We start from the raw sequence: 22,834 nt of genomic DNA, 5'->3' as shown, positions 1-22,834 counted from the left end.
AAAGGGAAGCTGGAGCCCTGAGAACCCTCAGCAGGGTGGCCTGCTGTTTGTCTGACAGTGCTTAGCTCGGTTGTTCTACTTATTTGCTTGATAAAGGTTCTTTGCTACTCTGCAATCTACATGGGCTTTTATTTCATTCTCAAGAGGCCAAGAACCTGGAAACACTTAGCCTAGACCCTGACCACTGGTAACTATCAGTGTTAAGAATGAAAGTTATTTACAATGGTTGATAAACTCGAGGCAGAAAAAAAAACTGTAAAGAGAACATAGAAAATAATGTAATTCATTTTTGTTAATTTTCTAGATGGTTAGAAGAGTGAGGTTTTAAAATCAGATCCAAAAGCAAGGATCTGAGCAGACTGAGTGTGTGTCACATGTGCATAAGGAATGACAGTGAGAACCCCACATGCATGGGCTCCTTGCCTTGCACTGTGCTGCTTGCAGTGTTGTGAGTGCTGCACCCCAGTGCGCTCTGCACAAGAGGAAAGGACACAGCACCTGACAGCCCGAGGGCGGCTTTTATCTTAAATATTTCCATGAAGTCACGTTCATAAACATTTTAAACATCCAATAACATTCTTTGCATTTTTCTCATTTTATGGATCTCTGGACACTTCCTAGTTTACATTATGCCTGCACTCTGGCAGCACCTCTGTAAATAGTTATGTGTTAGAGTGTCCAAATCTTAGGGCTCCCGAAGGCAAAATCCTCCATAACAAGATAGCCAGAAAGCCTGGTAGAAGATCCTGTCCTGGGCAGGGAGCAGGGGCCTGCAGTGATTACTCTGCCATAGGGGACTCAATATGCTAAATGCGTGTGTAAATCTTTGTTTGAATCTGCATTGTCCCCCAACCCTGTGTCATGTGTGTGTGTGTGTGTGTGTGTGTGTGTGCGTGCTCACTTGTGCGTACTTCATCAACCTTGGACCTTGCTTTTTAGAAACAAAGTCTTTTATTGGCCTGGCAGTCACTGATTAAAATAGGCTCTTACTGGCAAAGCTGCAGGGACCCTTCTGTGTCTGCCTCCCAGCACTGAGATCACAAGCAGGCACTACTACACACAGCACTTTATGTGGGTTCAGGGGATCAAACCTGGGTCCTCCTGTGTTTGCATGGTAGGTACTTCACAGATCGAGCTAGTATCTGTCTACCCTGATTATCTTTTAAAAAATAACTTCTATTAAGGACATGGACATTTGATTTTATTATTTTATGTGTATAGATGTTTTGCCTGCATGTATATCTGTTCACCACCTGCATAAGAGACCAGAAGAGTAAATTGGATCTCCTGGAACTGGAGTTACAAATGGTTATGCACTGCCATGTCAGTACTAGGAACTGAATCTAGATCCTCTGCAAGAGCAGCCAGTACTCTTAACTGCCGAGGCCTCTCTCTGGCCCCAAGACCTCAGACAGTTTAAAGGTCTTGGTGAACATCATCAGGCACTAACAGCAGGGTGGGAGGCACTGAGTTTATAGAGACTCCCCATCCTGAGGGCACAGTGGGGTGTGTGTGTGTGTGTGCCTATAATCCCAGCACTGATGAGTCGGAGGCTGGAGGGCTGCTGAAAACCTGATCCTCGTTTGAGCTATGAAGCAAGTTCCAGGATAGGCAGAGCATGTACACAGGGAGATCCCATCTCAAGAAAACAAGCAAAACCAAACCCACTCAAATTCAGAAACAAAACAAAACTCTTGACAGTCTTGCGCTGGCCACTCTTGGGATATTTTTCTAAGGCAATGCTAATTTTATAAGTTCGCTGGCCTGTCTTTCGAGTCCAACGAGCCTGCACATTTTACTTCCATGTACATAAGGACAGTGTGTATCTTCTCTCCCTGTGGTTGCTGTCACTGACTGGACTGACATGGCTCTCATCAGGGATACACTGGCCCTTCTAAGTTATCAGGGACCTGGTGGACAACAGATACCCACTGACTCTTCAACCTTGCCTTTCTCTTAAGCCAAGATACCCTTCAATGTCAGGTATCAGCTTCTTATTTTTGAAAAAATGTACTTCCTAAAACAAAGCTTTTCTAAGAAAATACAAGTGCCTATTCATCACAATATTGTCATGAATATAGTGGCTATAATACTTTCACATTTGTTCTTCAAGGATTCCCTTTTGTAAGCTATAACTCTGATTTCCTAATTTGGTAGACATTTAAAAAGTTATTTTTGGCCTTTCTTCCATCCCCAGATGATACTGATATAAAACTGAGAAGATACAGTGATGGAAAGTGGGGAAGGGTCTGCATCTGGAATACCAATGCAAACAGGCACTTGCTCCTCACCCTCACCCCTTCCCTGTTGATCTAAACATCCTAAGCACAGTGGGCTGACCTGGGGAAGACTTGGAGGAGACTTGGGGAAAGCTGACCCTGGCAGCTGCAGTCACTTGCAGCCCTCACAAGGGGCGAGGGTGTCTATGTAGGGACTCAGTGAAGAGGTGAGCAGAAGAAACACAGGGTGAGTAGAATTTTCAATGCCTGACATAGAAATCAGATCTGGAAGGGAGGCAGAAGGGCAGTGGCACTGTACTGAGCACCTGCTGTGCTTAGGGACTTGACACTTATTTGTTAGTAGAGAGGTTCACTGGAGCATGGGGGTACACATCTGAAACCCCAGCCCTTTGGAGGCTGAGGCAGGAGGAATGAGAGCTGAAGGCTAGCCTGGATTGCAGATCAAGGACCCCCCTCCCCCCACTCTTAATTTTTTTCCCCTGAGATTGAGTTTCTCTGTGTAGCTCTGACTTTAGTTCAAGCTAACCTTGAACTTCCTATGTATACCAGAGTGACCTCCAACTCAAGATAACTGCCTGCCTCTGCCTCTGCCACTAGGACTAAAGGCATCTGCTACCACACCTGGCTCAGCAAGACCTATTTCAAAACAAAAGGAAAAACAAAGGAAGGAAAAACAAGGGAATAACTAATAAAATAAGTTTGTGTGTTTCGTAGCAATGGTGGCACAGCCTTTAATCCTAGCACATAGGAGGCCGAGGCAGGTGGATTTCTGTGAGTTCAAGGCCAGCCTGGTCTATGTAAGCTCACTTCTTCCTCTTGGCAACCCCATGAAGGTGGATCCTATTTTCAGTCTCCTGTTACTGACAGGGAACCATGACAAAAGTGCTTAGTGACTTGCTCAGGCTAACTTACCGTATGTTTTGACAAAGGAGTTCATAGACACCAGTGAGTTCAGGGACTGGGGAACTAACCATAGAGATCTTAAACTCAGGACAAGCTAAGGGCCAGAGGAAGGGCATGTGTTCTACTGAAGACATAGAGGTGGACCACAAAACCACAGTGTTGTTAGGGGAGATGCTTTTGGAGGTGGCTGAGGCTACTGCAGTTTTAGGAGAGGGTCATGGACACAGACTCTCACAGCTCAGGATGTGTGTTTGCTAAGGCCACTGGGAACCAGCAGTTTGATAACAAGGAAAATTCTTAGGTACTACTTGTCACTACCATCATAGAAAGCGTAGCCTGAGCAGGGTTTGACATACTACAGGCCTGAGTCTTTTCGTACATATAACAAGCTAAGAAAGAGTTACATCGTTTTCAGAGGTTGGGGAAAGGCAAAGAGTAATATTTTGGAACATTCAATAACATGGCCTTCAAATCCTTACGTCTAATAATTTAGTCTGATGGAACACTGGTACAACGTATATAGATGCTTTCTGCTTTAAGCCTAGATAATCCATGGTCTGGGTTGGCTTATAGTATTGCTAAACCAAATGGAATGCCCTGCAGAGCAGCTAACCGTGGGTACTAACATGTGCACAGTTCTTCTTGATTTTGACACTGAGGGACCTCAACATGGTGGGTCCCTCTATCCTCTAATGTTTATCACTAAGAAGGCCACATGGGGCACAGTGGTCAGACACTAGGGTGTCCAGCAATACCAGCAACTTCATCTTTGGAGTGAAGGGCTGCCCAAGGTGAGGTTGGCAGGAACAATGCTCAGACAGGGCAGTCTCCAGCCTGCCCTCAGGGCTTGCTTCTCCACAGGAGTGGCCTACTCCCTCCCTCCAGGTGACTCAGGTGTCAGGTCTAATACCTCCTTGGTATGATTGTAGTGACCACTCCAGGACACAATCTGGAGCTTGCTCTACTCCTGGGGCACAGGAGTGTGGTCTTTTCACACTCTGCAATGCCATAAAAACCCAGAAAAAATATTGAGAGCTGTTCTAGTTCAAAAAATAAAACAAAAAATTGCCCGCTTTTGGGACTATAATCTCCAAATCAGATGTCCCTCAAAAAGTTGACTGAAAAGGGAATTTCTGTTCACTGAGCCATAGTGCTTTCTTTTCATTTTAGAAGCACTTGGAACATAAAAGACACATTTTTACTGGGGGATTCACATCCAGGACATTGTCAAAATCACACAAAAAACACAGCAAGCCACTAAATTACACAAAACAAACAAAAAAGAGCAATTTAAAAGAAGTCCTTAATAACACAGTACTCAAATTAATCCACAAAACCATGACAGGATAACAACTGTTGTAGCAGGAGGCCTCCTGTGCCGTGAGGACAGGTTCACATGAGAAGGAGACATGGGCAGGTGGGTTCTTGGCTTCTTCAATGGACCCAGCACACCAGTGAGGGCAGGGTTCTCCTCTGCCTCAGTTTATCCATGGAGAGCAAAAGTATGGACTGCGAAGACTGTAGAACACGTGGCTCTGACTTCAGATGCTGACATTCATTGTGGCTTGGCTTAATCTTTTTCTTTTTGTATGTCTATCAGTATGTTACTAAACGGTGACTCCTAAACTCAGCATGTGGAAGGAAGAGCAATGCATTTTTACTTCAAGTGGTTAAAACTATTTTTGTTTACTTCGTTTTAGTTAATTCTGTAAACGTAAAGCTCAAAAAGAAGTCTGCGCATTCCTGTGGCCCTAGTCCACCGGAGACTGAAGCAGTCCGGCCACGAGTTTGAAGGTCAGCCTTGGCCACCATAGCGAGTGTCTCAAAACAGCTATGGTAACAGGTATCATGTAGGTGAGGATAAACAAGGAACTATGGAAAGAGGCATCTCGAGGTGACACCCTTGTAGTAACAATGACAGGGGAAAGACATACTGGCACATCTGGAAGCTGGCTGCGCTAGCAGCAGCAGTGACCTTTCCTGTAACCACATGACTCTCGAGTTTTGACAACAACTCAAGTGGAGCCATGGTTCTTCCGCATGCAGGGCTGGGTTGCCACAGAAGAACAGCAGGGCTGGGAGCTCCTCAGACTTGGTACTGAAACACTGGGAGTGGGCTCTGACAATCTAATAAGCCTTCTGGAGGATTCTGACTCTGGAGCCACTATGGGGAGGAAGAGGTGAGTCTATTCTGGTTTGGAAACATAAACCCCAAACAACAAACTCAGAGCCCTCAAGAGGTGAACCCTGCAGAGACAGCTATGCTATATATACCAGTAATCCTTATACATCCAGGTGAACCCTGCAGAGACAGCTATGCTATATATACCGGTAATCCTTATACATCCAGGGTCCTTGGATTCTTCTAGACAAGCCTTTCAAAAGCTAGCTTGCGGCACTGCATTTTTTGTTTGTTTTTGAGACGGGGTACCTCCACATGGCCCCGACTATCCCAGAACTCACAGAGACCCAGCTGCCTCTGTCTCCTGAGTGCTGGGGCTATAGACCTGTGCCACCACGCCCGGCCCTGCATTTGTTTTTAAGGTACTGCACTTGCTAAAGGCAGGCTTTATGTAGATCCCTGTTGAAAGCTTTTTTCCCCATCTGATCTGTGGATGTGTGGAGGCTGAGTGTTGCCATGCTGAAAAACTGTTAGGAATCACACACAGGTTAACCACGATGGTGTGGAGAAGGGGCTCTTTCCCTCCAGGATCCCTTAAAAGGGAATGGAAGGGTAGAGTGCCTGAAGATGGGGCACAGCAGGCCTGAGGGTGTCCTGGGGTGGGGCAGCCATAGCTTGTATATACTGATTTCAGGGTGGGTGTTTACAGAGGTGTTCACACCTGACGACAGGATGAGGTGAAGACGTCAGGACTGACACGCTTGAGGTGTTAGAAAATAAGGAACAAAAAGGCCAAAGTGAGGAGAAACGGCAGCACCCAGGGAAGGGCCTAGGCAACCCTTTAAACTGGTGCCAAGCAAACCAAGCAGCACGAGGCCCTGCTTGGAAAGTGCCACCAGGGTTGAGTTTCTCCGCTGAGCAGCTTTTTGTGAGCACAAGGCGCACTTGTGTGTTAGTATTTGTTTTGGCCTGGAATGCACTGGATGGGAGAAAGCAAACTTGATGAAAGTTGGCAGTGGAGCCGTGGGGAGGTGGGGCTGGGGCAGTGTCCCTGACAGAGGCTTCCTTCTCTCACTCTGCTGTGGAGGCTGGATGCATTCAGGAGAGGTGTGGAAGGGCCACCAGGAGGGGGTGAGGCTGAGCAGCCTTCCTGCCTACTACGAGAGCCCTGGACAGACTTTCCAGACTCCCTCCTGCAGTGCATCCTTCACAGGCCTAGGGTCTGTACAGCAGGCTTTCAGAGGGATTTCCCAAGTCTATAGATGAACAGGTGGACCTGAAAACCAAGTGTGGGTGGTGAGTGTTGGGAACAGGCTAGTCTTTATTCTGAAAACTCAAGCTTTACAGACAAGTAGCCTCAGAGTTTAAGGAGGCTGATGCTGAAATTTTTTTCTTTTATTGAAGTTTAGTTTTGTATTTTGAAACAGGGTCTCACTCTATAGACCAGGTAGACCTGGTACTCACTATTTAGCATAGGCTGGCTTCAAACTTGTGGTGGTGATCCTCCTGCCTCAGCCTTTGAAGTGTGGGGCTTACACGTGGGACCCAGTTTAGTCCCAGACTTTTAATGCAGCGGCTATCCTAAAGATCAGCTATAAAAGGGCCACTCATTATGAAAGAGCGCGGGTCACATGTCTCCCTGATTCTGTAATCATGCACTATCCCTTTGGACGGGGAACCTTCTAGAGTTCCTTTCTTTTTGGGAGGGGAGGGATGACAGGGTCTCAGAGTGTAGACCATGTTGGCCCAGAACTCCAGATCTTTCTGCCTTGATGGCCCAGGGCTGAGGTCAAGGGTGGGTGACACTTGGCCTGGGTCAAGAGTTTCTTTTAATGCATGTACAGATTCTTGCTGCACAATCCTTGGCTAATTCGATTTTTTGCAATAGGTTCTTAAGTCTCCCACTTACAGTTCAAAAGTCTGTGAGCTGTGAAGGCCAGGTTTTCAGGTAGCCATGTGTGAACTTCTTAGGTACACACCATGATAGGAGCTATGTTCAGGCTTGATTTTCCTCAGTGGGGCTATTCATATGTGACACTGGATTAAGAACACAGTGCGTGCCTCACAGTGAGGTGTTGTATGTGGCTATCCAGGAGATACGGCTAATACTCCACACTAACTTCTGGCTTCACAGCATGCTTCGCTCAGAACCTGGACAGGGGCCTGTGGGCTTTACAGCGGCCTCCAGCTAATGAGGGAATGGTGACCTACATCTTTCAGACTCGAGATGCAGCTCAGTCTGACTGGAGATCACGTGGATTCTACAGAGCAGGAGCTGGGGAGGTGTCTGGGAGCCAGGGTCAGTAAGAAGACAAAGCTACGGGATGCTGCCAAGGAGGACAACTCTTCCTGGTCATGGCAAACTGCCTTTGATGCTCCTTCAACTAAGGCTCAACACTGTTCTCACTTCTCACACTGTGTCACGGCTCTTGTGGACTAAGGAGAAACAGGTCAGAGTTGGTTCTCAAGGAACCAAGCTGTCTGGTTAGAACTACCTGCCACTGATAACTACAACTGTTAAACTTAGTTAGCAAAGTAGAGCTCTGAATTCATGCTAGAATCTTTGTCTCAACTGCATTTCTAGCCACTGAAAGATCAGAAAACCCATGTGTATTCCCTGCCCATGCAGCCCCGGCAGTGGCTTTGAACCTGTGTCCTACCAAGGTGTCAACTGTCTTGTCTTGAGTAGATGACCACATCCTACTCCTCTCCCTCTGTCACCGTCATACTCATGGATAAGAAGAGCTACAAGGCAACACTGCTGGTTAATTAGCCAGTGCAGGCGTGTGCAGGACACACAGTCCTGGGCGAGGGAAAGAGAGGATGTAGGGAAAGGTCAAAGGTATCAATTTAGCACTTTGGTTCTTTCTGTCAGCTTCTTTAGAACCATCACAGGTCCACCACCTCCACCACCTCACAGAAGCTGAGAAAACGGAACAGAAAGGTGACTATAATGCTTTACTAAAAAATGATGTCACAAGGAGCCCAAAGCAAGGGATTTAAAAATGTCAAGAATCCCCAAAAGTATGTAAAGTGTTTACGGCTGGCTCACAAACACAAGTGTGCTGTCAAGATCAAGGAAGGACTTGACAACGTCTTCTCATTAGACTGCACTGCCACTGAGGACAGACTGAAGATTCAGGCTGTCAGCATCCCTGAGACCACACTTCTCATGCTACATTTTTTACTTGAGAATTTTAAAATTAAAACACAGTAAAACCTCATTCATATGCTCATCTATGCCATTCAACAACCTGCACTTGATAATCAATGAGCAGAAGCAGGTTTGTAATTTAAGAACTAAAATATGGTAACATTTATAAACATATACCCCTATCAGAACAATCACTTGCCAAGTTAGAGTGAGGTTTTATTGTGTATATAAACAAACAGACAAAGAACATAAAACATATAAAGGACACTGCTGGATGACTGCAGTGTTTCTGGGAACCTGAGTGCTCTGGCACACAGATGACACTCACCACTGCCAGCACTCCCCTCTCGTTTGCTGCGAGAACCCCCGCTGCTGTCTCTGCCCGATTTTATGCGCTACAGCAAGAAATAAGAAGATAAGTAGAGGAGAGTAAGTGACATCCTTTCAGAATATACAGCCAAAGACAGTAAATTCAAAGCCAGCATTACCACATGTCTCTCAGGACCACATCATCACGAGCTGATTCAACATGAAAAGGGACAGAATCCTTTTGAAAGTGTGACTACCTGGAACTTACAGAGCACACATCGGCATTCCACTCAAAAACCACCACCTTTGCACAGCCAATCAATTAAGAAGTAAAACACCATTTTCTTGATGAGAAGGATCAGGACTCAAACATAATATGAGTTTGAGAAAAGTAAGTGGAAGAGGAAAAAAATCATGTATGTGCCAAAGGGCATTTCCTCCCCTATCCGTACTGTGTAATAGTTTGTCTCAGACCATTGGAGGGTTTAAAAAGGGCAATGGCTTTTGACATTAAACTTCTAAAAAGCATCATTAAAATCTCACATATACCTAAGATTTGGCCAGGCTATGATGGCATCATGTGCAAGTGTGTGTGTGCGCGCAAGTGTGTATATATGCCTATATGTGTGTGTATGTGTGTCTGTATGTGTGTGAGCACACACCAGACCACACATGTGCATGGAGGCCAAAGGTCAATGCTAACTGTCTTTTTAGTTGTCCTTTACTTTGATTCTTGAAGCAGGGTCTCTAACCCTTGGAGTCAGGTATTTGGCTACCCTGGCTGGCTGGCAAGCTCTAGGGCCTCTGTTCTTGTCTCTGCCTTCTGTGTTTAGGATTACAGATGTGCCCTTTACACGGGTGCTGGTCCCTCAGGCTTGCATGGGAAGTTGTGATTTTCTTTAAATTTCTTTCCATAATATAAGGTTCTTTTGTGTTTTGCTTAAGTGTCAATTTTTTAAGAGTTATTTTTTTAAATTAAATACATTATTTAATATTCATAAATGCATATATTTGTCTTCAACCCAACAATTTATTGACAAAATATAATAACTGTAATATATAAATAAGCATTGAATGTTGGAGCTCCCAGTTTCATAAAAATCAACACCAAAAGGTTAGATAGGTCCTGACACAAAAATAATAACTGGCTTCAACATATCACTCTTCTCTTAGATCATCCAAGCTAAGAAATGAGCAAACTGCAGAGTTAAAATAGAAATTCAATATACTTAATATATTTACAGGATATTCCACCCAGTGGATATGGGATATGCATTCTTCTCAGCTGCCCATGGGATATTCTCTAACAGAGCAAGTCTTAACAGCAGTGAACAAATAACAATGAATGCTTTATTATCTTTTCAGTTACCATTTGAATAAAACTAGAAGTCAATAGCAGGAGGAAACCAAAAACACAGGAGGAGCTGGAGACTGAGAAATCCCGTTGGAGGGACTAGCGGGCTGTTGAAGACATTGAGAGAAATTGAAAACGTCTTAGAATTGAATGAAGTCAGTACTCATCAGAACCTTTGGAATAAGGCAACTCTAGGAGGAAAGTGTATGGCTATGACTGTACACATTAACCATTAGAGGGCCAGTGGGATAGCTCAGTGGGTAAAGGGACCTGCCCTGCAAGTCATGTGACCTGAACTGGCTCCCCAGACCACACTTTAAAGGTAGGAGAAGAGAATCAATTTTACAGAGTTGTCCCCTGACTTCCACACATGCCTGTTGCATATGTGTCACCCCCAGTCACACACATACACTCACAATAACCTTTTTTTTTTTTTAATTAGAGAAAGCTGAAATAAATGACCTAATGATGTGTCTCAAGGTCTTAGAGAAACAAAACTAAGTTGAATTCTGAAACAATAGATGGCAACAAATGATTGACAGGATCACGGCAGAATTAGTGAGATGGAGATTAAGAGAACAACAAATGTAGGATCAGGGCAGAACTAGTGAGATGGAGACTAAGAGAACAACAAATGATAGGATCACGGCAGAATTAGTGAGATGGCAACAAATGATAGGATCAGGGCAGAATTAGTGAGATGGAGACTAAGAGAACAACAAATGATAGGATCAGGGCAGAATTAGTGAGATGGAGAATAAGAGAACAACACAGAATTCTATGAAAAAAAAAAAACCAAAACAAAAGAGATTGAAAATACCTAGCCAATTTAACCCAAATAAAGAGAAAAAAAAAGGCTCACATTAATAACATTGAAGATGAAAAAGTGAGGTTACTATAAATTCCAGTGAAATCCAGAGGATTATTACAGAATATATTGAAAACTTCCAAGGGACCAGAAAATTTAGAAGAAATAGATAAATTCCTAGACACATACAACTCACCAAAATTAAATCAAGAAGATAGAAAAAAAAAAAAAAACAACAACAACAAAAAAAGAAGGTAGAAATAACTTAACAGTATCTATAAATATCAATGGCACTGAAGCTGCAATAGAGTCTAACACCAGTGCCCAGGACTGGATGCATTCACTGCAAATTCTACCATATAATCAAAGAAAAGCTAACACCATTGTTCTTCAAATTGTTCAATAAAACAGAAGGAGAAAGAACACTATACCAAACCCATTCTACAAATCTAGCATTAGCCTAATACCAAAACTGGGAAAGGACAGAACAAAAAAATTGAGAACATTATGAAACAATTTCACTGATGAACATAGGTATAAATATTCTCAATAAAATACCTGCAAACTGAATTTAAAACACATTTAAAAAGATGATACACTGTAACCAAGATGGCACACTGCAAGGATATAGAACAGGTAAACAGAAGCAAACAGCCCATAAGCAGCCTAAGTATTTCTGAATCACATGATTACCTCAATAGATGCAGAAAAGGCCTTTGACATTATTTAACATCCCCTTGTGATAAAAGCCTTGAAGAAACTAGGAATAGAACTAAAGACCCCCAAGTAGCCAAAGCAATCCTACACAGAAAGAACAGTGCTGTAAGTACCACAATGTCCAATTTCAGAGCCACCCTAGCAAATGTGAAGGTGGCTCTTCCATCCAGCCCAGGACACTTAGGAAGGAACGAGCTTCTACAAGTGTCAAACTATTTCACCCACCATGCTGTCCCTGCCCTCATCTACAGCCTTCCATCCCTTGGTTGATCGCTATGTTCCTAACAACCATTAAGTCTCTTCTCTCTGTCCATTTAGACTCCTGGCCCACCTTGGTCAGCACTTGTCTGACTCATCTTTCCGGCTCACTCACCAAAAGAAACCTAAGCCTCTGTTGCTTCTGTGACTTATCTCCTTCCCAGGACATGAGGAAATGGCCAACCACACAGATGGACTCCGCAGGGCACCAACGGTACAGTCAGAGTCTTGGCGCAAGCCTACAAAATTCTGTTCTGTCCTTTTCACCTGCCTGCTGCAGGAACTAGAGGTGGAGCCTCCCATTAGGCATGCGGCTCTCCTCCCACCTGCCAGACTTGCAGTTTTCCTCCAGCTCTTCTATTCAGAGATGCATGTGTGTCCCTTGTGGCTTCCCCCTTGTCTCTGCCGACTCAAGCTTTTCTCTAACATCCCAATTTCCAGATCAACATCCATGTGCACTCAAATCCAACAAATACTAGCCAGATGGCTCAGTGGATAAATGTGTTTGCTGTGTAAGCGTGATCACTGAGTTTTACCTCTAAACTTGCAGTGGAAGCAAAGAGTCAACTCTTGAAAGATGCCCTCGGACCTTTATACACACTGACACACACAAGCTCACATTCTCTGTATCTCCTTTTCTCTTTGTAGCTCTCACTCTATCTTCCTACACACACACACACCCACACACAAACACAAATTTTCAAAACCAACAAATCCCACCAGAAGGAATCTTATGAGCCATCCACGGTTAACAGCCATGACAAGGATTTTGCATATAAATCATCAAGGTGACACTGAGGTTCAAAGAAAAGTAACTGTGAAGCCTTAGTTAGCTCTTCACATCTAACACCTCATACAAGATAGAGGTCTGACCAACAGAATTCATTCTTCCCCAGCAGATGCAGAGGAAAGCCCCCAGGGACATAGCCATGCCAACAGCAATCCCTCCAGGCCATGGATCCAACTCTGGTGTGCCCTCAGGGGTTCCAGGGCAGAGCAGAGACGAGTAGGAAGAGCTCAGGAGGGACCAGGCTGCAGAGCTACCTAAGAGCTCCTGCTAGGCTGGATGGAGAAAGACAGACCCTCCCTATCACAGCGAGTACACTAAAGCAGTAGCCAGCAGGGAGGAGGGGAGGAGCCCAGGCACCTCTGAGATGAGAAAATAGAGGCTGAGTGGGTAGTTTATTAATATAATGCTGGGGCAGAGCTAAACTTTGTGCAATTAGAAGCTTAACGAGAAGGAGGAGCCTTCTGGAGAAAGAGCATCACACAAGGAAAGTCAAATAGGCACAAAAGTATAATTTATGTAAGAAGAGTTGAAGGGGAAACTTAAGGAATCTTTGGAAAGTCAGTTGTATCGGAGGCTGTTTTGCTGGAGCAAACATGTGAAGGAGCATTTCCGTGAAGTGGACACAGGTGTGAAAGGATGTTCTGCCAAAGCAGACTCGTGAAAGAACATTTTGCTGAAGCTACACAGGTGAGAGGATGTTTTGCTAAAGCAAGCACATGAAAGGATGCGTGATGAAGGACTCTTCGCTAATGACACACAGGTACTGGTCCCCTTACATTGTGGTGTTGAGCTCCATTTGTATTGACTATATATAGAGAAAGGCACAAAAACTTCTGGTGGTGTGCTGGCGGCTTCTTGCTGCTTCCTCAGACTTGGAACAATTGGCAGAATGATGTCAGCTGATGCAGACTCATGTGCTGAGGCAAGACCTGTGGAGGACACCCAGTGTTTGGAGGGAGTATGAATCGGACTCAACGGACTGTGAGAGGGTCTTGCTTGTAGACGTAGCTGCCTTCGTGGTCTTGAGTCTTCACTGATCTTCGCTTCTTTCTGTGTCCCATGGTCTTGGCCCTCCTGCTGACTCATGCTGATTAAGTTGAGGCCTGGCTGTTCCTGCATGGTCATGCCACTGCTGCTGCTATCCCGACACTACTGAACTGGACTGCTGGGATAACCATGAAGAGTTTGCGAATGGACTGAGGTACCGCTGCTGACCTATGAACTGAATTGCTAATTTCCTGACAATACAGATGGGATTTGCTCCAAAGAACCATTTCTAAACAGGTCCACTTCCCCCATATCCTAGTAACCTTTCTTTTCCACCTCCTCTGGTGGGTGATGGACTAGAAGGGAGGTTAAAGCATTTAAGAACCATTATTAAAAGTAGGGTTGAGAAAAATTAAAGACTACAGAGAGTTGATGCAAATGAGAATCTGTAGCTAATCTCTGTCCCTCCACAGCGGCAGCCTGGCCATGGTGGCCTGCCAGCTCCCCAGGCTCCACAGCCCACCTCAGACCCAGCTGAGGGCCAGTTCCATTGCAATAGTACAACAGCAGCTTGTTAAAAAGCATTGTGACGTTCTTGCCACGTGGGAGATACAGGTTTGCTAATGAAATTCACAGCGAGTCACTCTGATTTCAGGCAGAGTGTGAGGGTAGATACAGGAGGAGTCATCAGTACCATGACAATAAGGCTCTTAGGTCCTTGGTGCTTGCTTAAGTGAGAAGCAGCCATATTGTGGGATAAAGAGTAAAACCGACAGCCTCAACAGCTGCTGGCACTGCCAGCCACCTGTGTTATCTGGCTAAGTTATTTGGCTAACTTAAAAGTTGTAAGGTCGGGCTGGCGACATGGCTCAGTGGGTAAGAGCAACCGACTGCTCTTCCGAAGGTCCAGAGTTCAAATCCCAGCAACCACATGGTGGCTCACAACCATCCGTAATGAGATCTGACTCCCTCTTCTGGAGTGTCTAAAGACAGCTACAGTGTACTTACATATAATCAATAAATAAATTAAAAAAAAAAAGATTCTCATCTTAAAAAAAAAAAGTTGTAAGGTCGTAGTTTTGTACTCTTTGAGAATATATGTTCACCCTTAATGCCAGCACTGGGGAGCAGAGGCAGAGGCAGAGGCAGAGATATCTCGAGTTTGAGGCCAGCCTGATCTACAAAGTGAGTTCCAGAACAGCTAGGGCTATACAGAGAAACCCTGTCTTGAGAAACCAAAAGAGAAAAAAAGACTATATGTCATCATATGCATGTCTATGTGCATTTGTGAACATGCTTGGAAACATATTAAGCAATCTCTGCTAGTGGGAGAAATAATTTCACCCTTATCTTTACACATTTTATTTGAATGAAAACTTATTTAGAGTTGGTCACAGTGGCACATGACCGCAGTGTCAGCACTTGGAAGGCAGAAGCAAGAGGACTGAGTTTGAGATCACCTTGGGCAATTCTGTGAGACCCTGTCTTAGTGAATCAATAATCAATTATTAATAAAAGTAATCTGTCTGAATCGGCGCCCCCCACCCATGGTACGGGTTTGGACGTAGAGCTCCTTACATACCAGGTAAGTGCTCAACTACTGAGCTGTATCTCTAGTCCTATTTGAATTATTTAACTCAGTCTTGCTGAGTTGTTCAGGTTGGCCACAAATTTGCCATCCTCTTGCCTCAGCCTCCTGAGTAGCTAGGATTAGCTCCCAGGTCCAGCTCTGAATTTTTAAAAGAATATTTTATTGTTTGAATCGTATGAAAAAGAAATAGCACTCTTAATTTTGGAAAAAAAAAAGCCAATCCCATTTAGGCGCTGGGGGGTGGGGGTGTAGAAGAAGAGGTGGGAGGAAAAGAGCAGCCATGGAATAAGACCTAGATCAAGATCTAGCCACTGTGGGTCTATGCTTCTCACATTCATAAGAAATGTCAATCATGAATGTCTCTGGCATTACAGGATCATTGTACCAGTTGAGTTAGCTAACCCAGATTGAATGCTTAGCCACGTGCCTGTCTCCCCACATCCTCAGCAGCACCTCAGCTCTGAGCTACAGGCCCAGTCCCCATGGTTCTAGCTAATGTCTAGCCTGGTCAATGGACTAAAGTTAATCAAGGGAAAGCTGCTACTAGAAACATGGAGAAGGCTGCCAGGTCACTCAAGAGTTGGGTACCTAAACTCTGTGCTTTGGCTCGCCTTCCTGATGCCAAACCACTGCATTAGCAGAAGGCAAATGGATGGTCCCTCCTTCTTCCTTTCCTTTCTGAGGACATGGTCTCATCTGCATTTCCCAGCAGTTCCAGGTAAAATCTGGGGTTGATTTCAATCACATGGCTATTGCAAAGGATATCTCTAGTCAACTTTTCTTGTGGGAAGAAATTAAAGAAAGACTGCTTTCATCACACTAAGAATCTCCTAACCAAGCCAGTAAACAGAGCCCTGCCCCACAGGCTCACAATCTAAGAGCAACACACTGAAGTGGGGCCCACAACAATCACTCCAGAAGCAGGCTCTCACACTCGTCAGTTCGTCCAGTTTTGGCCCTTCTCTCTCCTATGACCTTTCTCTTACTCTGCTCCCCTCCATTCCATGTTGATAAGCCAAACTTAATCGAGAGAACAGCCAGAAGAGGTTTCTTCAATGTATGATGTGAGGAGAAATACTAAAGAACAAAGAAAACAATGTTCTTATGCAAATGGAATCATGGGTGGAGGGGGAGAAAGAAAAAGCCAGGGCACAGAGTCTGTGGCAGCCAAATAGGTTTCGCAGAAACTGAAGAGGGATTAGTGTTCTCTGGTACTTCATGGACATGGGCTAAGACTTTTAATATAAGGAGACTGGTGTATGTTAGTGTTATAAAATGCTATAACAACAGACGATGTCTAAGTGACAGTAGGGGTCACAGGTTATAATGAGGTCAGTGAGGAAGTATCTGAGGAGACTTAATTGACAGAACTGTTAATATGGGTGATAAGTGAGCAAACATGGGAGACTTTGAGTGAGCTATTCAGGATAAGAATGAACTACAAGCTGGGTGTTGTGGGCACACCTTAATCCCCACACTCAGGAGACAGAGGCAGCCGGATCTCTGAGACTGAGGACAGGGTGATCTATAAAGTGAGTTCCAGGACAGCAGGGGCTACACAGAGAAACCCTGTCTCACAAACCAAACCAAACCAAACAAAAATAAAGGGAAAGAACTAACTTCAGATAAAAAAAATCATTTATTGGTTAAAAAGATTTCTCTAATCTCTTAGGGTCCTGTACAAATAGCTTGTTCTTGTGATGTTTAAATATTTTCCCTGATACACAGTTTACATGATCAATTGAATCCTTCTAATGATGAGGCTTACCAAATACTGGGTCTAATCCCCTCAGGATACCGTCTCAGAAGAAACCATTCTTTTTCTTCATACAAACTTTATTTTTTCAAAGTACAGATGAATATGAAATAGCCCAGGTCTACACAGGAAACAAGCAAAAGCTACTTAGTAAATACCTAAGTATGTTGATGCAGCGGAAGGAAAAGGCTGTGTAGTAACCGGAGGAGGGGAGTTGTTTAATTCATTTACATTTAGTAAAGTTCTTTAGTCCTTGTGGATATTAGTGCCAAAATGTCAGCTGGATTTTAGAAAAAGTCATGCTACTATAGAGACTGTAATAAGGCATAGGGCAAGAGACAGGACAAACACCAAGGGAGATGGAAGAGCAGGGGCAAAAGGACTCTCAGAGAAACCACTCGTGAACGGCAGCTACATGGACTCCACCCAGGTCCACCGGAAGATGGGATTAAATTAGTGTTGAATTCCCAGGAATCTTTTGCAGTCAGTGCTTCCTAAAGCTTATGTTTACATTAAAGCCACTGTGGCCTTGGAGCAGTGGCACACACCTGTAGCTCTAGCTGGCTGAGGAAAAAGGATTGCCACCAGTTTGAGGCAGAGCTGCAGAGTTCTTCATAACCCATAACGATGGGTTACATAGTAAGATCCTGTCTCAAAAATAAAAGCTGCTTATGAACTGCCCACAAGGAAGCTCCAAGAAGCTCAGAAGCTACTTCTGAGGGCTGGGAAGGAACTCTTCTTAGAAGTCTAGGAAAGCAGGCACCAGGGGCAGAGGCTGCATAAGCAACTGTATCCCTGGAAGCTTGGGCTCACTGCAGGTTGTAATGACTTAAAACCGAACGCTTGTTCAGTACAGACTCCGCACATGCACTCATGGTTCTGTATGAGGGGTCTCACACAATGAATTCAATCCCCAAATGTGCTTCGTTTAAGTACATACCTTTTGGATTCTTATTAAATATGTAACTATAATCATAATCATTTCAATTTGTTCTTACAATGGGTTATGTGTCACAGTTGTGTAATTTCATTAGCATTTGGTACAAAGCAGAGATTGACCAGTACTGTGGGTTTTAATAGTGTAGCCTAGCTTAGCAAATAAATACCAGCTTGGTATTTTAAAGACTTTCAAAGCAAAACAAGTTTGCTTATAATAGTTTTACAAGAGATCAGTCACACCTTAGAAGCAAAGACAACCAGCCATACTGTGCAAGCATATGTGGAATCAAACCTTTTCCAAAGCCAGGATAATTGCATTTTTGAAACAAGTCATTTGCCAGTACATTATTCTTTACTTAGAAATGTATTTCTAGCTCGGCATAGTGGCATGAGCCTTCAATCCCAGCACTAGGAAGGCAGATGCAAGAGGATCTCCATGAGTTCGAGGCCAGCCTACATAGTGAGTTTCAGGACAGCCAGGGCTACATAGTGAAACCTTGTCTTGAAAAAACAAAGGGTTTTATTTTTAATATACCAATATTAAAAAAGGAGAGAGGATTCTTTGGGAAGTGGAAACACTGCCATTTCATCTGCTGCAGAGGTGCACTAAAAAGTCTGCTGACTGCTCTCTGCACTCTGCCCTCACGGTGCTCTCCTCACTGTGCTCCACCACGCAGACCCCTCAGGAATGAAGGACTGATGCCACAGCAAGTGGCAGGTTTTCATGGGACACAGTTCTCACCAATAAAAATCAAATTTCCAAATTAACCTCTAAGTTACTCCATCTTCTGGAAAGTGCAACATTTATGTATTAGTAGCTCTCCACCAAGGAGCCTGCCCTTAGAACCTGCCCTGCAGAGACCAGATTTCAAACCTAGGTTGCAATTTCAGTGGTATTTCCTACTGTAATAGAGCAGAAAGGGAAATTCTGCCTCTTCTTTCCTTGCCAGACTAGGAACTGACCCAGAACCTGTGCGCTAACTAGGATGGAGCTCTGCCTTAAGGTAGGGCCCAGCTCTTCACCTCGGCTTTAAACACTGGTTTCTGTTTTATCGTTACTTTATTCACTAGGGAAAACAATTGCCATTTAAATAGTAAAAATGCAACGGTTTAAATGGAAATGTTTGCTCAAGTGTCTGAGAATGTACACATCATTCTCAGATTTTAGTTTGCCAAGTAAACTTAGTTCTGTACTGGCTTCTAAAATCCCTTCTTGTTGTGAAAGCTGGCATACACAATATAGACGCCATTGAAAGCTGGCATACACAATATAGATGCCATTGAAAGCTGGCATACACAATGTAGATACCATCGAAAGCTGGCATACACAATACAGACGCCATTGCAGCCTTTGACCAGAATGTGCGTCAGTAGATTCTCCTTCCCCTCAAGTCTCACCCACTGCTACCCTCAGTCCTCCCCTTGTGCCCCCAACCCATCTCGTTCATGTGTCACGTGTCCTATGCCCACCCCCATCCATCCTCAGCACCCATTTTTACGCTCTCTGGTCTACTTTCTAGGTTTTACAATTTACAAATACACACACACACACACACACACACACTCACTCACAGGCTGGGGTGCACTTATGAAAGAGAACATGTGGGTTCTGTCTGTCTGAGTTTGAGTTGCCTTACTTAATACTATATTTCCAGATCCATTCACTTTCCAGCAAATTTCATTGTTTGTTACAGTTGAATAAAATTCCAACTCTGCCTTCTGATGCAAGCTCCTAGCCCTGTGCATTTCAGCTACAGCAGGCTGACATTTTGAAAATTAAGAGACAGTAGTTTCCGGCCCATATGAGATACCTGTTCCCTCATTTCTTTCATTTTTTCCAACCTCTTGAGTTTTGTGGCATATTCTTGAACTTCTTTTAATCCAATATCTGTGCAGAGACGAACCAAGAAACGCAAACCTAAATAAAAAATAAAAAAAAAAAAAAGAAATTAAGAAAGGAAAGCTGCACAGAGCAGTTTCAATCCTGCAAATCAGCAATCCTGACCTTTGACAGAGGCGTGACGAGAGCCTTTCATTTTCTCTTAGAATTATAGCCAGGTGTTATAGTATACACCTTTAATCCCAGCAGACTCAGGCACATCTCTGTGAGTTCAAGGCTGCCTGGTCTGTAGAGTGTCTTCCAGAACAGTCAGGGCTACATATTGAGAACTTCTCTTTCCCTCTACCCTACCCCAAACCCGTAACTAAATCTTGTATTCTGTAGACCTAAGAGAATGGACTTCCTTGTAGGTGCCCTTCCTTGTCTTCATGCTGCCAGACCACAGGAAGAACAAGGAACAAAGAAATCACTGGATGAGAACTCAGCTGTAACATCTGATAATGTGCCAATGAGAGATACATACATACATACATACATACATACATACATACATACACACACAGAAAGATTCATAAGGGAGACTTGGCTATAAAACGTAGGCTGTACAGGTAAAGATGAAGGTGATACTACTAGTAAATACTCTTTTTACTGTTGCTAAATTTATTCTTTTAATCAATATTACCCATGTTAAAGAAACATATATTTTATAGTCAGCCTTGAAGCCAATATCAACTATGTATAAGATAATTACACGAGCGAGTTGACATGTGCACCTCTGAGATGATAGCAAGGTGAGGAACTAGAATATCCACACAATTTGCCTTGGCCTGTGTGGATTGCACACTTCCATTCCTGGAGTTCCTGTGTTTATTCATCACTTTGCTCTACAAAACAGTAATCATTTACATACATTTCACACAAATGACTTTATTTAGAGACAAGTAGTCTCATGTATCCCAGGCTGGCCTCAAACTTGTTAGGTAGCTAAAGATAATCTGAACAAACCCCTGACTTGTGGCTTCACCTCCACAGAGCTGAGATTATAGGAATAAACCACCAAGCCTGCTTTAGTGTTGCTATTGTTGTTATGTATATTAGAGTTTGCATCTGGATTTAAGATTGTATTGATAAAATTAACAAAATTAAATAAGGTGTGGTGGTTCACATCTGTAATCCCAGAATTGAGAGGCTGAGTCAGGACTGCCAGTTTCAGGTCAGCCTGGACCAAGAATGAGACCCTGTCTCAAATAACAAAGCTTTAAGACACAAAGAGTGTGGCTGGAGAGACGGCTCAGTGATTAAGAGCACTGGCTGCTCTTCCCAAAGTCCTGAGTTCAATTTTCAGCAACCACATGGTAGCTCACAACCATCTGTAATGGGATCTGATGCCCTCTTCTGTGTGTCTGAAGATAACAACCATGAACTCATACATATAATAAATAAAAAGTCTTTAAAAAAAGATACAAAGAGTGAACTAAAAACAAAACAAACAACCAAAGTGATTTTCTTTCTAATTTATGAGAATGAAATTAATTAATAAGACTTCTACAATTTGTTGCCTCAGTACTTTGAGATTTTTTTTTGTGTCATTTCAAAATAATTTGATTCTCTCAATATAACAGCAATGCAGATTATGGCAGAATATTTATAAAATATGTAAAGGCACAAAGAAAAATGAAAGTTAATCATGTCTTCTCTACTCCCAGAAAACCTAAACATTTTGGGTATTTCTTTGTATTCTATTGTCAGTTATCAAGAGAATAAGCAAAAGCTAAGATAAAAACTAGTTTTGTTTTTGAGACAGGGTCTCATGCACCTCAGAGTGGCCTACAATTCATTATATAGCTGGGGCAAGCCCATGACTTCTAATCCTTCTGTCTCCCCTCCCAGGCAAGCAACACCACGCCCAGCTTCAGCAATGCGGGGAAGCAAACTTAGGGCTCCTTGGTTGCAGGGCACATATTCTACCAGGTTATATTTCTTGTCTCTAAAAAATAGTTTCTGGTACCTGAAAGATATCCAATGATATGCTGAAATTGTATTTATTTAATTGAAAAAGTAGTTCCAAAATATGCCTATTCCCTGGGATGAGTTACCAAGGAGAAGGTTCTGTGAATCCAAACTTCTATCCACCCAGGCTCCTGATAGGAATTCAACTCCAGCTTCCAGGAGCCTGTGCCAGCTTCCAATGCAACATCAGTTTCTGAGTCACCGCATCCCTTTCCATAGGAGTGGAGTGCCGCTCACCAGGAGGTGCTGGCACTGTCATGGTTCTGTCTACCAGAATACAGGCATGTATTCTCTCTCCTGCTCTCACTAGGATAACTTCCTTCAGTACTGCTGGGCTGCAGGCTCCTACCATCCTGCCAGGCTTAAACCATATTCCTTGACAGCCTTAGAATAAGGAGGTATGCAGCATATTTCTCCCCTTACCACAACTGCCATCAAAATTATACTTTATAAGTGTTAGCTAGATGCTAAACTAATTTCTACCCTCATTTGATTGAACATAGAAAAAATCCCACTTAAGCTCTAAAGTTTTTTTGTTTTGTTTTGTTTTTTTTAAATTTTATTTATTTATTTATTTATTTATGTGCAGATGGTTGTAAGCCTTCATGTGGTTCTTCAGAATTGAATTTTTAGGACCTCTGCTGGCTCCAGTCGGCCCCGCTCCAGTCTCTTAGTCTCTGCTCACTCCAGCCCAAAGACTTATTTTTTATTATACACAAGTACACTGTAGCTGACTTCAGATGCACCAGGAGAGGGCATTGGGTTCCATTACAGGTGGTTGTGAGCCACCATGTGGTTGCTGGGATTTGAACTCAGGACCTTCGGAAGAACAGTCAGTGCTCTTACCCGCTGAGCCATCTCGCCAGCCCTTGTTTTGTTTTTTGAGACAGGGTTTCTCTGTATAGCCCTGGCTGTCTCTGTAGACCAGACTGGCCTTGAACTCAGAAATCTGCCTGCCTCTGCCTCCCAAGTGCTGGGATTAAAGGCGTGAGCCTCCACGCCCGGCTGAGCTCTCAAGTTTGAGTCAGCTTTCTAGTGAATTTCCAAACTAAGTTT

The 22,834-nt window shown here is 43.6% G+C and overlaps 1 protein-coding gene across 8 annotated transcripts in view; it reads right to left on the bottom strand.

Moving 5' to 3' along the window:
- Ift88 (intraflagellar transport 88) overlaps positions 1-22,834 on the bottom strand; it is a 93,873-nt gene that overhangs the window by 1,918 nt on the left and 69,121 nt on the right. For 6 of the 8 annotated variants that reach the window (XR_383157.4, XR_003950839.1, XM_006518810.4 and 3 more), the window contains 2 exons: positions 19,740-19,846; positions 8,748-8,814 (listed from right to left, as the gene is read on the bottom strand). Coding sequence is in view for 5 of the 8 variants with exons in the window: in XM_006518810.4 (XP_006518873.1) it covers positions 8,748-8,814; positions 19,740-19,846 (174 nt within the window). In the remaining 3 variants the exon portion in view is untranslated. Of the gene's footprint in view, positions 1-8,747; positions 8,815-10,096; positions 10,190-19,739; positions 19,847-22,834 lie in introns of those variants that run through there. The other 2 variants (XR_003950838.1, XM_011245008.3) reach the window with 2 other exon arrangements.

This window comes from Mus musculus, chromosome 14, assembly GCF_000001635.26.
Source record: "Mus musculus strain C57BL/6J chromosome 14, GRCm38.p6 C57BL/6J".
Lineage (NCBI taxonomy): Eukaryota > Metazoa > Chordata > Mammalia > Rodentia > Muridae > Mus > Mus musculus.
Note: the sequence above shows the minus strand (reverse complement) of the source record. Positions and strands in the feature narration are given on the sequence as shown.